We start from the raw sequence: 13,455 nt of genomic DNA on the forward strand, positions 1-13,455 counted from the left end.
AGGAGCGAAGCGTGGGATGCCCTGGCTTGAGTGGGTGGGGCTTGACCTTGTGTGGAGTGCCATGGGGCAGCATGGACCACACTGTCCAGGGCATCTCTGCTGTATATGGCCCCCTCCCTCCTATTACCCACAGCAGGCTTCCAGGACCTAGCATCAAGGCAGCCTCCCCCCCCCCCCCCCCCCCATCTCCCTCCTTTCTACCCCCGTGCCACCCCCCCCCCCCCCCCCAACATCTGTATCCTGTATCTATATCTATATATCTATATCAATATCTATATATATGCACGCACATGTCCCCCTTCCCACCCCAAGGGGCAGGCACATGTGATTTCAGTCTCTCCTGCCCCTCCCACTCCACTCTTGAACACTGCTCATGCCTGCCCACAGACCCATAGGGAGTTTTGGTGTGTTGTTATAGGGTGGGGGGAGGTTGCTGACCCTGCCCATAACAGCTGATCAAAATTCTCTATGGTCCTCAGGCCCCAAATAATTGCCCATCCCTGGTTTAGAAGGAATCTGGTAGATTATAATGACCTGTGAGGTCAGTTGACTCCCTCACTGATGCCTGCATAGAAATTTTGCTCCCAGGCCAGGAAGTAAAGCGGAGGGAGGGGGGAGGCAGGTGTGACTGCACCACTTCACCCCCTGGATCCATCCCTGAACTGCCTGTAATAATCTAGGGATTTCTACAGCAAGAAGCATTCATGTTATACTACATTTCTGTGCCTACCAATTGGCATGTGTTTTACAAAAATGAAATAAGGTTTTTAGTAAAGCTATACAATTGTTAAATCATAGCAGCAGATCATAAAACAGCAATCTATGTATCTTTCAGTCTTTTGTCGTTTATCTAACACTTTCTCATTCTGGAGCATTGAACTGCATGGTTGCACACTTTTTCTCCTTTAATGTGTTCTGTTTACAGCTGAATAAACCTGTAAATATACTACACGGGACTGTAAATTTCCACTGTTAGAGGGATAACAGATAGATATTAGAATGATACTGGTGTGTGTGTGTGTGTGTGTGTGTGTGTGTGTGTGTGTGTGTGTAAGCATCAAAATATTGTAGTTGAAGAGATTTTGTTCAATAAAACTCAGGTATAAAACTAATCTACTGTAAAGTACAAGATGTTACTTGTAGTGTGATTACATGATGGCACAGTATAATAAACTGAAAGCTCTCTGGTCCAGAATTGTTTTAAGGAGTATTTTAAATTCATTATCTGAAATTTAACTGTTTACTAGTCTTCATTTATTGTAGGTATTAACATGCAAAAATATTTAGAAGAATTTTAAGGTCACAAAGCCAAGCACGTACTAGTTAGGAAATGCCGCAGTTAAGGTTCCCCGTTGAAGAACTCAGCCTCTTTGTTTGTGTGATAGTCTTGAAATATTCCAATTTTTTTCTGGAGGACTTCTACTTCATTTAGTCTATAGAATGGATGCTTCACTTACTGAGCAGCTTTTCAGTGTTTTGTTTTCAGTTTCTTCAGCATGCAGGCTCCATAATTTATTTACTACAAATTCTGGTCTGGAGGCAGAATTATTCTCTCATCTACTTTTTTCTGTTATGCCTATCACTGTAGTATCTGAGTTTTTCACAAGTATTAGTGAATTGATTTTCACAGCCCCCTTTTGTGATGAGAGAGCATTGTCATTCCAGTTTTGCAAATGGGGCACTTAAGCCCCTGGTATATTACTCATAAGATGTGATAAACAAGTTAATCGCATCTTAAGTTGTTGCCTGGCCACATGTTTATGCAATTAATAACATGATAATACAAAGAATGTATATTAACTTTGTATAATATTCCTATCACACCATTAATTGAATATGTAGCCAGGCTGGGGGACACACAACATTAAGGTAAAAAATATGCTACTATTTTGCATTCCCAATTTGAAACATCTAGTATTTGATTTTTTAGTCCTTAGCATTATGTATTACTATATATATTCCAAGCACAATGTGCAATGCATTCAGTTGACCTGTGAGTCTCTAAGTACTTCTACAAATCAGACCATGTAGTTTTAAGACCAGTGCCTAGAAAATGGGGAATCCAGCTATTGGCTGAGGGCTGTGGCCAATCAGGAGAGCTGTGTGGGGCCAGCAGCGCTTGGTGCACATGTCTTCCTCTTCCCTCTCCCCCAGGTAAGAGGTGAAGTGTGGGAACACACCGGGGGGAGACGCCGCCGCTGTGCCCCGGGGTGCTCTCTGTCCCTGCCCGCCCACCCACATATACCCCCTACGAGCTTTCTAAGTACATCTAGGGGTACACGTACCCCCAGTTGACAACTCCGGATATAAGCTATATAAAAAAAATGAAAGAGTATTAATAGAAGGGACACTCTTATGGTTGTAAGGTCAAGCCTGAAATATATGTATATTGTTTAGTGTTAAATGTTGAATTTAATGTTTGCCAAGTTCTTAGAAAAATTTGAATGAAAGATGATATAGAACAAATTAGACTAAAATATGATATGCCAATGAATTAGTGTTTTTTACAAAGTAAGCTGGACCTATGTTTTAATTTAGGAGTTTAATGATTTCTTAAATTAATGTTTTTAATCCATTACAGTGATTTTTTTAAAATTTAATTTTAGTGTTTAATAATGTACATATTCAGTCCTAGACATTTAATACAATTTTTCATTAGATTTTCTTTTCTCAAAGAACATTTTAAAGTGGTCTCTTCTTTGATTTTGAATCTTGGATAAAATGACTAAATTAAGAAAATATATTCCTTTCCAGAATGTATCTCAAAAGTTTCCTTTTTCTATTTTTAAGCTGGCATGATTAATTTTTTTTTGAGTTTAAACAAATAAAAAACATATAAAAGTTGTATTAAAGGGGTATGTCATGCTTAATGCTGAAAAATACCTGATAATTAATTTAGGTGAAACTTCAATTTAGATTATTTTATTTTCACAGCTTTCTGTTTAGGCACCATGAAGGATTCCTTTCAAAGGCTATCTTAAACTGCAATTTATTTATAATCAAAATTACCATGCTGCTTCATCTTTAAATTAATATAAGTTGGCCTTGAAATCTAGAGTTGGGAAGCTAATAAATAGTTTAAAAAAAAATCATTCACATGCCAATTGTGGTGCAGTATGATGTCATAAGCAGCACTACTACTCTATCAGGTCAGCTCTGTCAGGCCACACACTTGAACCTGGGCCCATAACCTGACCAACACAGCTGTTCATCCTGGTCTGCTACGCTGTAGCTGTTGTGCGGATTAGCCCAGAGCCTTCAGCAGGGCCAAACCTACTGCCTGCTTCCTGTCACCAGATTAGTTGGTCAGGATCAGCTGATCCTCCACTTCTGCCATATAAACCTTTGCAGAGACTGTTTCGCTGTTCCTTTTGGCTTATACTCTGATTTTGCTCTCAGCTAGATTGCCAAACATCTCAATCTGGCTTGCTTTCTGATTTCATCGTCTGCCTGATCTCCTGGCTTCATGACCTGGCGTATTCCTAGACTCCATTCTGGGATTGACCTGACTTCCTGACCTGACTTGTCTCTGGATTCTGCTTGCCGGGCTCTTCCCATGGGGTGCATGACCCCGGATCTGCGCGCTGGACAAGAGCAGGCTGCTGCACGTTCCGAGCACCAGGAAGAGCCCAGTGCCGCCACCGGCACCGGCCTGCAGCAGCAGCCTTCTCTCATCTTGCACGCAGACTCGGGGGCACACGGCCCCCGGGAATAGCCTGGCACAGCCCCCTAGCCCATAGCCCTCTTGGGGTGCACGTAGCAGCAACAGCTGTGCCTCCCCCTGCCCTGCATCCACAGACATTCCCTCTGCTCTGCTCCATGCTGCAGCCCTGGGAGCGGCTGACAGACTGCGCCACACCCCTCCCCCTGCCCCTTCCATAGTCCCAGCCTTATTCCCTCCCTCCCTCCCTCACTACCACGGGAATGTATTATTATTTTCCCTGATTTAAACTATTTTTTTTTCTTTTCTTTCTTTTATCCTGCTTTCAACCTGGTTTTTTGTTTGGAAAAGAAACCCTGAAAAATTCCTGGACTTAAAAAAAAAAAAAAAAAAAAAAAAAAATTTAAACTTAAAACGTGAAACATTGATGATAGGTTTGCATAATATGGTTTAGATAGGAATGATCCTGCCTCTGGTGGAGGAGTTGGACTAGGTGACATCTGGAGGTCCTTTACAGTTGTACTTGTCTGTGATTCAGAGTATTGATTGTGACACCTTGATTGGTTTGAAATACTTTACGTAGTCTTGAGACTTAAACATTGGAAGACCACTGGGCAAATTTATTGATACAGAGTGATAACAAAAAAGAAAAAATACAATCAAGCAATTCTGTACATTTACCAAATCCTAGGGCTGTCATCAGAGTCAAAGTACATCGGGCCAGGATGCAGGCTTCACTCTGAGGCTTTCTCTTAATGTCAGCATGTCAGCAGCCTGGAAGTGGGATGCCGAAACCCATACTCTCCTGGTAGGGTGAATGAAGCAGGCTGGTGGTGTGCCCTCTGTCCGTGGTGACATTGGGAATCCTTTCCGGGTGACAGGGACCCCTCTCAGGAAGGAGGAGGGACGACGAGGTTGGGGAGGGACCCTTTGTTACTCCCAAGTTTTTGCTTTTGTATTCTCCTTACCTCCTGATGACTCTTGATGACTCTTCATTCATGGCTGTTGCTGGTTGTTTTCTCTCTCTGGTTGCCATATGTCCAGGTAGCTCATCACATTTGCACATGCTAATTTGGTTTTTCCGGCTCTCCTCCTAATTTGGTCTGTTCCCCAAAAACCGGAGCTTGGACCCCTCTCCCTCTGGGGCCTTGCTAGCTGGTGCCACCTTTATCTTGTGTTATGCAACAGTATGGTACATGGTATCTTTACACTTGGAAGAGGTACTTGACACCCAAATGGATTAGTCTGCCTTTCCACTACAGGAAGTCATCGGACTTGCAACACAATTGGTTTCTGAAAACCACATCTTAAGTCAAAATGTTGCAACTCGGAACCAATTTTCCCATAGGAAACAAGGTTATAAAAGGGAGATTGGTTGAACCAAGGCCCGGTACCCTAATTTCACCAAAAATAACCCAGAATTTTATACTCAATCAATTATAGACAAGTAGTATAGCTACATTAATGTATTTATAATGTAAATAGCAATCATATTGATTTGGAAGAATTTTTTTGAGGTGACTTTGCTGGACTTTTTGAAGGGCTCTTGGTTGGACTTTTTGAAGGGTTCTTGGCTGGAGTCTTCTCAGGAGTATTGGCTGCTTTGTTAAAGAAAGTGTCCCAGGAAGTCTGGACAGATGTTCTGTTTTGCTTGTTAATTTCTCTGTAGCAGCTGCACTCTGGGGACTATGGATGGCCATGGGAGAAGCCGTGACTCATCCGGGTGCTCCCCCTGTGGCAAAGCGGGCAGTGCTGGGCTATGCTGTGGTGGTGCTGGGAGTGGGGGCTATGGGCAGCTGCGGAAGAATTCACAGCTTGTCTGGTTGCTCTCCCGCTGCTCCCCCTGTGGCGAGGCGAAAGGTACTGGAAGCTGGGACTCTGCCCTGTTGCCACTTGTCCAGCTGGGCTGGAGGCTGTGGGGCGGAGGCACTGTGCTGCCTCGGATAAGCGGCATGCAGCAGTGGAGTTGCTTTAGACTCCCTGCATCTCCCGGATGAGCCACGGTTTTGCTCTGCCCCGGCAAGTGGCAGCAGGGCATGGCGAGGGGGTGTGCCCTGGATCTGCTTGGAACAGCCTGGGCTGGGGCTGCTCCAGGTGGGTGGTGGGGGAAATGGGGAATTTTAGGGTAGCTGCTGTGCTCTGGTTGTCCAAGGCAGTTCAGGACCTCTGACCCAGGCCCCTCTGCCCCGGCTGGACAAATGGTGGCAGGGCAAAGTCCCTGCTTGCAGTGCCTTCCACCTGGCGTGCAGCCCTGGCCCCAGCCCCCCCGCCATGTGAATCTGGGGCACACACTCCCCATGCCTTCCCGGACCTGCAACGTGCAGGAGCCGCCCCACCCCCTCTTAGTGTTCCCCGCCCCTGCTGGGCAGCACTTGCCCCAGCCCCAGCTGCAGTCCCTCACTGCAGGGGCGTTGATCTGCCTCCCCATGCCTCTTCCCTCCTCTCCCCACCTCCCCCTAAAACAGACTTACCAGCTAGACACAGCTGTGTCCAGCATCATAAAGATGAACATCAAAACAGGGTGTCAATTTACAAATGTCTTAAGTGCCGTTCGATGTAACTCGAAACATTGTAAGTCAAGGACTGCCTGTATCCTAAAAATGAGATTAAAAACTTCATCTACCCCAAAGTTCTAGGCCATCCTATGAGCAAAACCTGTCAAAATGGAAAGATACTCACTTCCTCCGATTAATTTTGGTAAGACTCAGATGATAACAGCAGGAAGGGTTGGGGACAGCCACTATTTATATTTTACAGTCATATAGTCTTGGTGTAGAATTGGCCTCAGTCTGCTTACACTTGCAGAAATAATCAGCTAGAACCCTTCTAAAATAAGGTTTGCTTCAGAATTATGGTAAGTGGCCTTAGTTTTTTTCTTGCCAGTGTTGGTCACACTTAATGATTGTTTAAAGCAGAGATGTCAAATTAACCCCTCTTCATTGTCCGGATCCAAGGCTCGGTGTGGCAATAGGGCAAACAGTGCTGGTTAATGGAGTTGTTGCTCACCCCACACCACTGACATGCTTACCCAGCAGGTATCCATATACTGTATTCTGGCAGCTGGTTCCACCCCCAACCCCTACTTGCTTTGCCCTGAATTCTTGGTCCCCCTGGGAGTCCTGTGGACCAAATCCAGCCTTCAGGCTGGGGCGTACAATTATTTTGGGCGGAGGGCCGCTTACCCAGTTTTGGCAAGCTGTCGAGGGCTGCGTGGGTAGCCCTGCCCCTTGACAGGTGCCCCGCTGCCTGATCACCATCTTGGGACCAGTGTCTCAGGGCCAGGGCTGGTGGGGCCCAGAGCAGGGCACAGGCTGGCAGGGGTCTGGGGAGCCGGGCTGGGCTGCACCAGCAGGGAAAGGGAGGAGCTGGCCTGGCTCCATAGACCCCTGCTGGCCGGGACCCTGTACTGCTGCTGTCCTGCTCTAGGCCCCGCTGGCGCTGGCTCCAGGACGCTGGTGTGGACCCTGTGGCACCCGATCACTCCCAGTGCCCGTCCAGCCCCACGGTACAGGCAGGGGGCAGTGTGCAGCCCTGACACCCTGTTCCATGACAGGAAATGAGCTGGTGCTGAGCACAGGGAAAAGCAGCTCTTCCCCTGCCCTGTGGCTGACGTTCTCTGCTGCAGCCGCTCACAGCCTGCAAGGGGCTGTCCTGAGCAGGCACAGGTGGGGGCCGGGCCGGAGAGGCAGCAGATGTTTGCAGCTGGCCCAGGTTCTGGGTAGCTGCTGACAGCCACAGAGTATGGGCTGGGGGGCAGGTGGGGCCGCTTTTCCTGCACTCAGCACCAGCTTGTAACCTGCCCCCGCAGCCAGCTTGGGCCCCATGCTGGCTCCAGGTGTTGGGGCTGCACCGTGGCACCAGTTGCAGCCCCACTGCTTGCTGGTGGCAAACATTGCCTGGCACAGCAAGCAGCTGGACTGCAGCTGCCACCGCCGTGCACAGCTCTGATGGGCGAGCCCAGAGCCGGTGCGGGGCCCAGGCTGGCTGCGGGGACGGGTTACAAGCTGGTGCTGAGTGCGAGGGAAAAGCGGCCCCTCGCCCGCTCCGTGCCCGGTGCCCTGCGCTGCAGCTGCTCACAGCCCGCCTGGGGCTGCCTGTGCCTGCTCTGGACAGCCCTGCATAGGCCAACCACGGAGTGCCAACCACAGGGCAGGGGAGGGGCCGCTTTTCCCCGGGCGCCTTCTCCCCCCCTTACCTGAGTTTCTGGCATGATGCAGCCATATGGTCCCTGCTGGGGCTTCCGGCTGGGGGTGGGGCTCGGCAGGTCCTGCTGTTGCGGGAGCCTTCTGGGCTTCCCCTGGGTCCTACTGCCTTTTGTTCCTGTCATTTTTGACAGGAGCCAAAGACAGAGAAATTATTAATTTTCTAAATTTTTTAGGGGCCCTGTGGGCCGGATAGAATGGCCTCACAGGCCAGATCCGGCCCGTGGGCCTTATTTTGCCCACCCCTGCTTCAGGCCACGTGTTTTTATGGCTCTTGTTTAAACTCATTCTTGACTATGGTTTGTAAACTAGTTGATAACTTGGCTGAGTGTCTGACTCTAGCATTTCCACTTCCTTGCTGCCTTCTCACTTAACTACGTGTGTTTTCATGTAACTTACGTTGTTTCTAGACAATTTTAAAGTTCCAGGTTCCTTCCTATTCTCTCTCAACTCCACCTCTTTCTCCAGCTCTCATTTCAGTGTTCTGACTTGCCATTCCTGCCTCCATCTCTAACCTCAATGTGTATATAATATTTACTCTTCCAAAAGAAGAAAACATACCCCATCTTTTGTCTGACTCCTAAAAGTTCATCCTTCTCCATCTCCTACAAGTTAAGTAAAGAACAGGCTTTCCTCTGTGCTTCATCAACCTCCCGGCTCCTCTGATATACTTCCTGAATGGAGTCCAGGTCTTGAGACTATGTTCAACATTTCTCTGTGGTTGTCTTGTTTGCTTATGAACAAAAACATAAGTATATATGGAGATACTGGTTTTTTTAACTAAAGTATTTCATAAAACTGATGCTCCAGTTACGATGCATATGTCTTTACATAGACCCTTTTACCAGCAGTGTTTGAGTCAAAAACACTAAGTATGTTTTTTTTTTAATTTTAAGTACTGTCAAAAAAAATTGGGAAGTCCATATCTTGATATAACTCTAGCTAATGCTGTCTGAATATACTCTCAAGTATCTTTTTCTAATTGTATATTTACATGGTCTCTGTATATTTTACCACTCAAATATTTGTGCTTTTAATTATTTAGTTCTTGTTCATTCAAATAAACTGTGGCCATATGTTTCTCTTTCTTTGCTGTTGATTCATTGTGTTTAAACATCTAGCCATTCTTTGGGGCTTAATATCTGTAGTTCATGATCATCTTAAAATTATAAAATGGAAAAAGCTGCCTACATTCCCTAAAGCATTATAAACAAAGACTATAATATTTATATTTTACAGTGATTTAATTTTAGATGTAGTTTCAAACCTGTGTTTGAATAGTATCAAGGAATTGATTCTTTTTGTTCCTAACACAAAAATATTTACAGTGACCTCCTACAGATTATTCCTGATTTGCATGATATTTGGATTTCAAGTCATTAATTTTATTTTTCCAGTTATGACAGCTGTACAAGCTGTTTCTGGCTCTAAAACTACCATTAAGTTTCTCTTGGATAGGGTTTAGTTTAATCTAAGGGTGCTTAAACAAGTTACATTTTCCACATGATTGGGAAATGAAAGTGATCTACAGCCATGACATAACACATTTGCATGGCTGCAGTGCAGTTTTAAAATGGCCAGTCTTACAAAAAATTAACTCTTGTTAAATGAGGTATTAGGTGAAGGTGCTAGAGCACCTTGGGGAACTTATGTTCCCTCAAGGGTTAATTTTGTGGGGAGGGAGGGGTGGGGAGCAGCACAGAGCTGCTGCCTGGGTTGGCCTGACCAGAGCTGGGAAGGGGAAGTGGGGTAGAATGGAGCTCCCTCGCCTTGCGGGGTCCCTCCCCCAGCTACCCTGTCTGGAGTACAGGGGGAGCCGAGCCAAGCCGGGCCGTCCTACGAGGCAAGGGGGCTCCGTTTCACCCCCCTTCCCCCCTCCTGCTGGTCCAGCTCCAGCCAGGCCAAGCTGACCCGGCCACTGGTGCCACTCCTGCTAAGAGGCCCGGGAAAAGAGCCCCACTTGCTTCACAGGACTGGCCCGGCTTGGCTCAGCTCCCCCCCAATATCCCAACCAAGGTAGGTGAGGGAGACTCATGAGGCAAAGGGCCTCATTCCACCTCATCTCTCCAGATCTGGCCAGGCCAAGCCCAGCCGGCAGCTCTGTACTGCTCCCCGTCCCTCCCCTGCTGGCAGCCCCGGAGCTGAGTGGGGATGGGGGCAGGGGCGGTTTGCCAGTCTCGGAGGCTGCTGGAGCACTCCCTCCTGCTGTCCAGGGCGAACATGTGCGGGGTTGGGTGGGCTCTAACTCACGTAAAGCACTGTGAATTTGAATGGGGCCCTACACATCTATAGGCACCCTAAATTTCATTTTAAACTTGCCGTGCATGTTGGGTGTTTGGGTGTCCTCATAAATTCTTAAGGGCCAAGTGCTGTGTTTAATTATGTAGAAGGTAATTGCTTCTCTGTGGTGTTGGAGAAAAACAGAGAAAAAACACTTTCCTACTGTTGTGCCGCACACTTTTCAATACTGAGGTCCTTAACCCTCCTTTTCAGTTTCTTAAACAACGATTATTTTGCCAAGTAGATTTTTTTAGAACACCTCTCTCAATGGTAGCTGCACATATGCCAGATAATTAACATCAATTTATTAATGCCATGTTCCCACATTGTCCTGCTTTTTGGATTGAGAAAGATATGGCCAAGTAGCTAACTTTAAAAAACAAACAAACTTTTTTAATGATGAATATACCTTGCAATTCTTTGTAAGCATGCTTATGTTCACATTTAAGAATATCCAAAAAAAATTTTTTGTGCTTTGCAACACAACGTAAACAGTAATACATAATAATATAGACCTATCAGTATGGTGAATCTGCACTGATTCACCCTGAGCAGGAAACCTCAAGTGTGAATATGACTGTGTTTATGTGAGGGAGATGTTGTTGCTGTCTGGTAAGACAAGAAACTTGATGCGCCTTATTGCACAGTACAGTGACCTCCAGAGTTCCTGTTCATCTTCCCTGCTCCTCTTCTCATCTCTGCAAGTTGTATACCAGTGCTCCTTGAGTTCTGGTGTGAAGGAAATTGCTGCAAAGGCAGCCTGAGTAGAGGAAAGGGTTCTAGTTAGGAAGGTCCTTAGAAAAAGGTGCTGGCTTTTTTGTTTCTTTATCAGTTGTTTCCTATGAATATCAGTGTTGCCTTAGTTCTCTCATACCTTGCTATGTTGCAAGCATAGATTTAATTGTTGAGCGGCCAGCATTGAAGTTCTGCTGTTGGTGTGGCAGTCCCTGTATTGTTGTCTCCCTTTCTTTTTTAATTATAAAGGGGGCGGGTGGTGTAGAGTAGATATTGGAGTTGTCATGACAGCTAGCTTAGCAGAAGGTATCCATTGAAGGTGCTGTTGATGGAAAAAATAGTAATAGCATAATGGTCTTTCTAGCATACAACTGTTCTAGTTTCCATCATTAGGAGACCAGCCCAATATAGCTATAAGCAAGTTGGATAACTACAGGTAAACAGCAAATAAAATGTTAATGTGAACTACTGGCTTTCCAGGTTCCTGAGGTACACACCACACTAATTAAATTCTGCTGGGTTGTCTAATTGTATTTCTCTGCTGGATACAGTAACTTACAGGATGGGCTTCCTTAAATACTATATAAAAAATCTGGAAATATACTATCCTGTGGCACAATTTTAAGATTGCAGATTATGCTGACTACAGAAGTGTTTAATTCTTTAGTATTTGAACTTGGATCAAAAGGTATCCTCCGCATGTTTAATGTATTGAGAACATTCTGTGATCCATAATATCAGTGTTTTAAAATAAGTCTTAAAATGCAGTGTTGTGTGGTATCATCTGAAAACATATACTTGTCTATTGACTGCTACATTTCAAATGATTATGTGGAGAAACCAATGAAGAGTAGTTTTTTTTTTTCTTTTTAGCGTAGTGCTGATAAAACTGTGGCTTTAGGTAGGTCTTTCAAAAGTTTCATATACAGTACAATTGCTACTTTTATTGTCATTTATGTCTCTATATCTTGCTTGCCACCAAACAACTTTGAGGTAAACAGGCTATTTCAACTTTTCTCTGAGCCTAATCTGCATAGAATGAACTGTTCCAACCAAGAGATTTTACCACACCTTCAACTCTCCTATGAAATATGAACTTTAATTTCTACCTAGGAGAACTTTTCTAATATTTTCTCCTATGCCTCAAGAAGGGTGCTTGTGCTCAAAAGCTTGCAGTGAAAGAATTTTTTTGGCAAATATCTAGTTGGTCTAATAAGAGATCACCTCTACCACAAGTTCTGATTTCCACATGCGCTTTGCCTTTATCCTGGTGATGTGAATGCTGCTTTAGAAGGGAAGAAGTGCATTTGAATCCCTTCTGGCTGAGCTTGTAGGCATCTACCCTCAAGGGAGGATTCTGGCTCTGTATTTTAAGGAGGTTTAAGACCTTGGAAGCTTAGGTGCCTAACTCTGGGTTTTATATTTCACTCCAGGGCTTAGATGCCCAAGTGACCTTCCCATGATTAAATATTAAATGGATAAAAACACAAAGATTATTCTTATCAGAAACTCCCTCCTTGGTTTACACTTATGCCTGCTCCACCAAGCTTTGAGGAATAATCAGGTGATTTAAGATTAAAAGAGAAAAATTTGAGCTCTTCTTCAATGTACTCCTTATGCAATGTCCTTTGGAGTTTTTATCATTTTAGGCAGACTTTTTCTGTGTTTGAATAGCCAGACATTCAAAGGCCTAACCTATTCAGTGCTAATTACATGCTAATAGCAGCTTTGCTAATATTAAGCAATACTTGACAGAACCCATATATTCAGAAATGCAGAAAAATAGCAGGTACCAAATAGAATCATTCTGACTTCCCTAAAGTTTCAAGGGGAACTGGTTCCAGATAGAGTGCGAGTTTAAAGGTTTTGGAAGTTCTTGGTATAACTATTTTGTCTGAACTATTTCCCTTGTTTTCAATTCTTTTGCGTTACCAAGTATATTACTAAGCAAGAGATGTTGTAGTAAGTCAAACATAACTGCCTCAGTTATTAATTTTTATATAGGGAAAGTATGACCAATAACACATAGTCTTTGATAACCAGGAGGAGGATATTAAAAAAAATATTTATAGGTAATATAGGTCCTGTCTTATAATTTTTCTCCTTTTAATTCACCATTTATTTTACTTCAGACCGAAGAGGATTTTTTTTTCTGTTTTAGGATATTTTGTATTATGAGCAGCTTAAGTCAAATGTGATTCAGCATGACCTTTTAGTGGACAGCCTGATTTACAAGGTGAGTAATTTATTAAATAGTGTGTATTTGCTGATCAAAGCAACACCTGCTTCAAAAAACTTTGGCTACCTAGAGTGTGGGAATACTAGTTAATGTGAATTCTTATTTTGGACCCTAGTCCTATATGCAAAAATCCCCCCTCCTTCCTCTCTACCAAAGAAAAAACCACAGAGGGCTTTTTGAATACAGGGTTGAGCCTTAAACTGCTACTACACATTTTGTGAGCTGGTGATAATTTGAAGGTGTTTATTACAATAACTGGTCTTGAGATTAAAAAAAATTGTCAAAGTTAGAACTTTGGGTTTCTAAATTCTAGTCCAGAATATATAATTAAGCTGATG

The 13,455-nt window shown here is 44.5% G+C and overlaps 1 protein-coding gene across 3 annotated transcripts in view; it reads left to right on the forward strand.

Annotated features, from left to right (window-relative positions):
* The window catches only part of TBC1D19 (TBC1 domain family member 19), a 114,840-nt gene that overhangs the window by 72,448 nt on the left and 28,937 nt on the right, over positions 1-13,455 (forward strand). For all 3 annotated transcript variants that reach the window (XM_025208725.1, XM_025208724.1, XM_025208726.1), the window contains one exon: positions 13,040-13,114. In XM_025208725.1, coding sequence (XP_025064510.1) covers positions 13,040-13,114 — 75 coding nt within the window. The remainder of the gene's footprint in view (positions 1-13,039; positions 13,115-13,455) is intronic.

The sequence above is a fragment of the Alligator sinensis genome, unplaced genomic scaffold (genome assembly GCF_000455745.1).
Source record: "Alligator sinensis unplaced genomic scaffold, ASM45574v1 scaffold183_1, whole genome shotgun sequence".
NCBI classification, from domain to species: domain Eukaryota; kingdom Metazoa; phylum Chordata; order Crocodylia; family Alligatoridae; genus Alligator; species Alligator sinensis.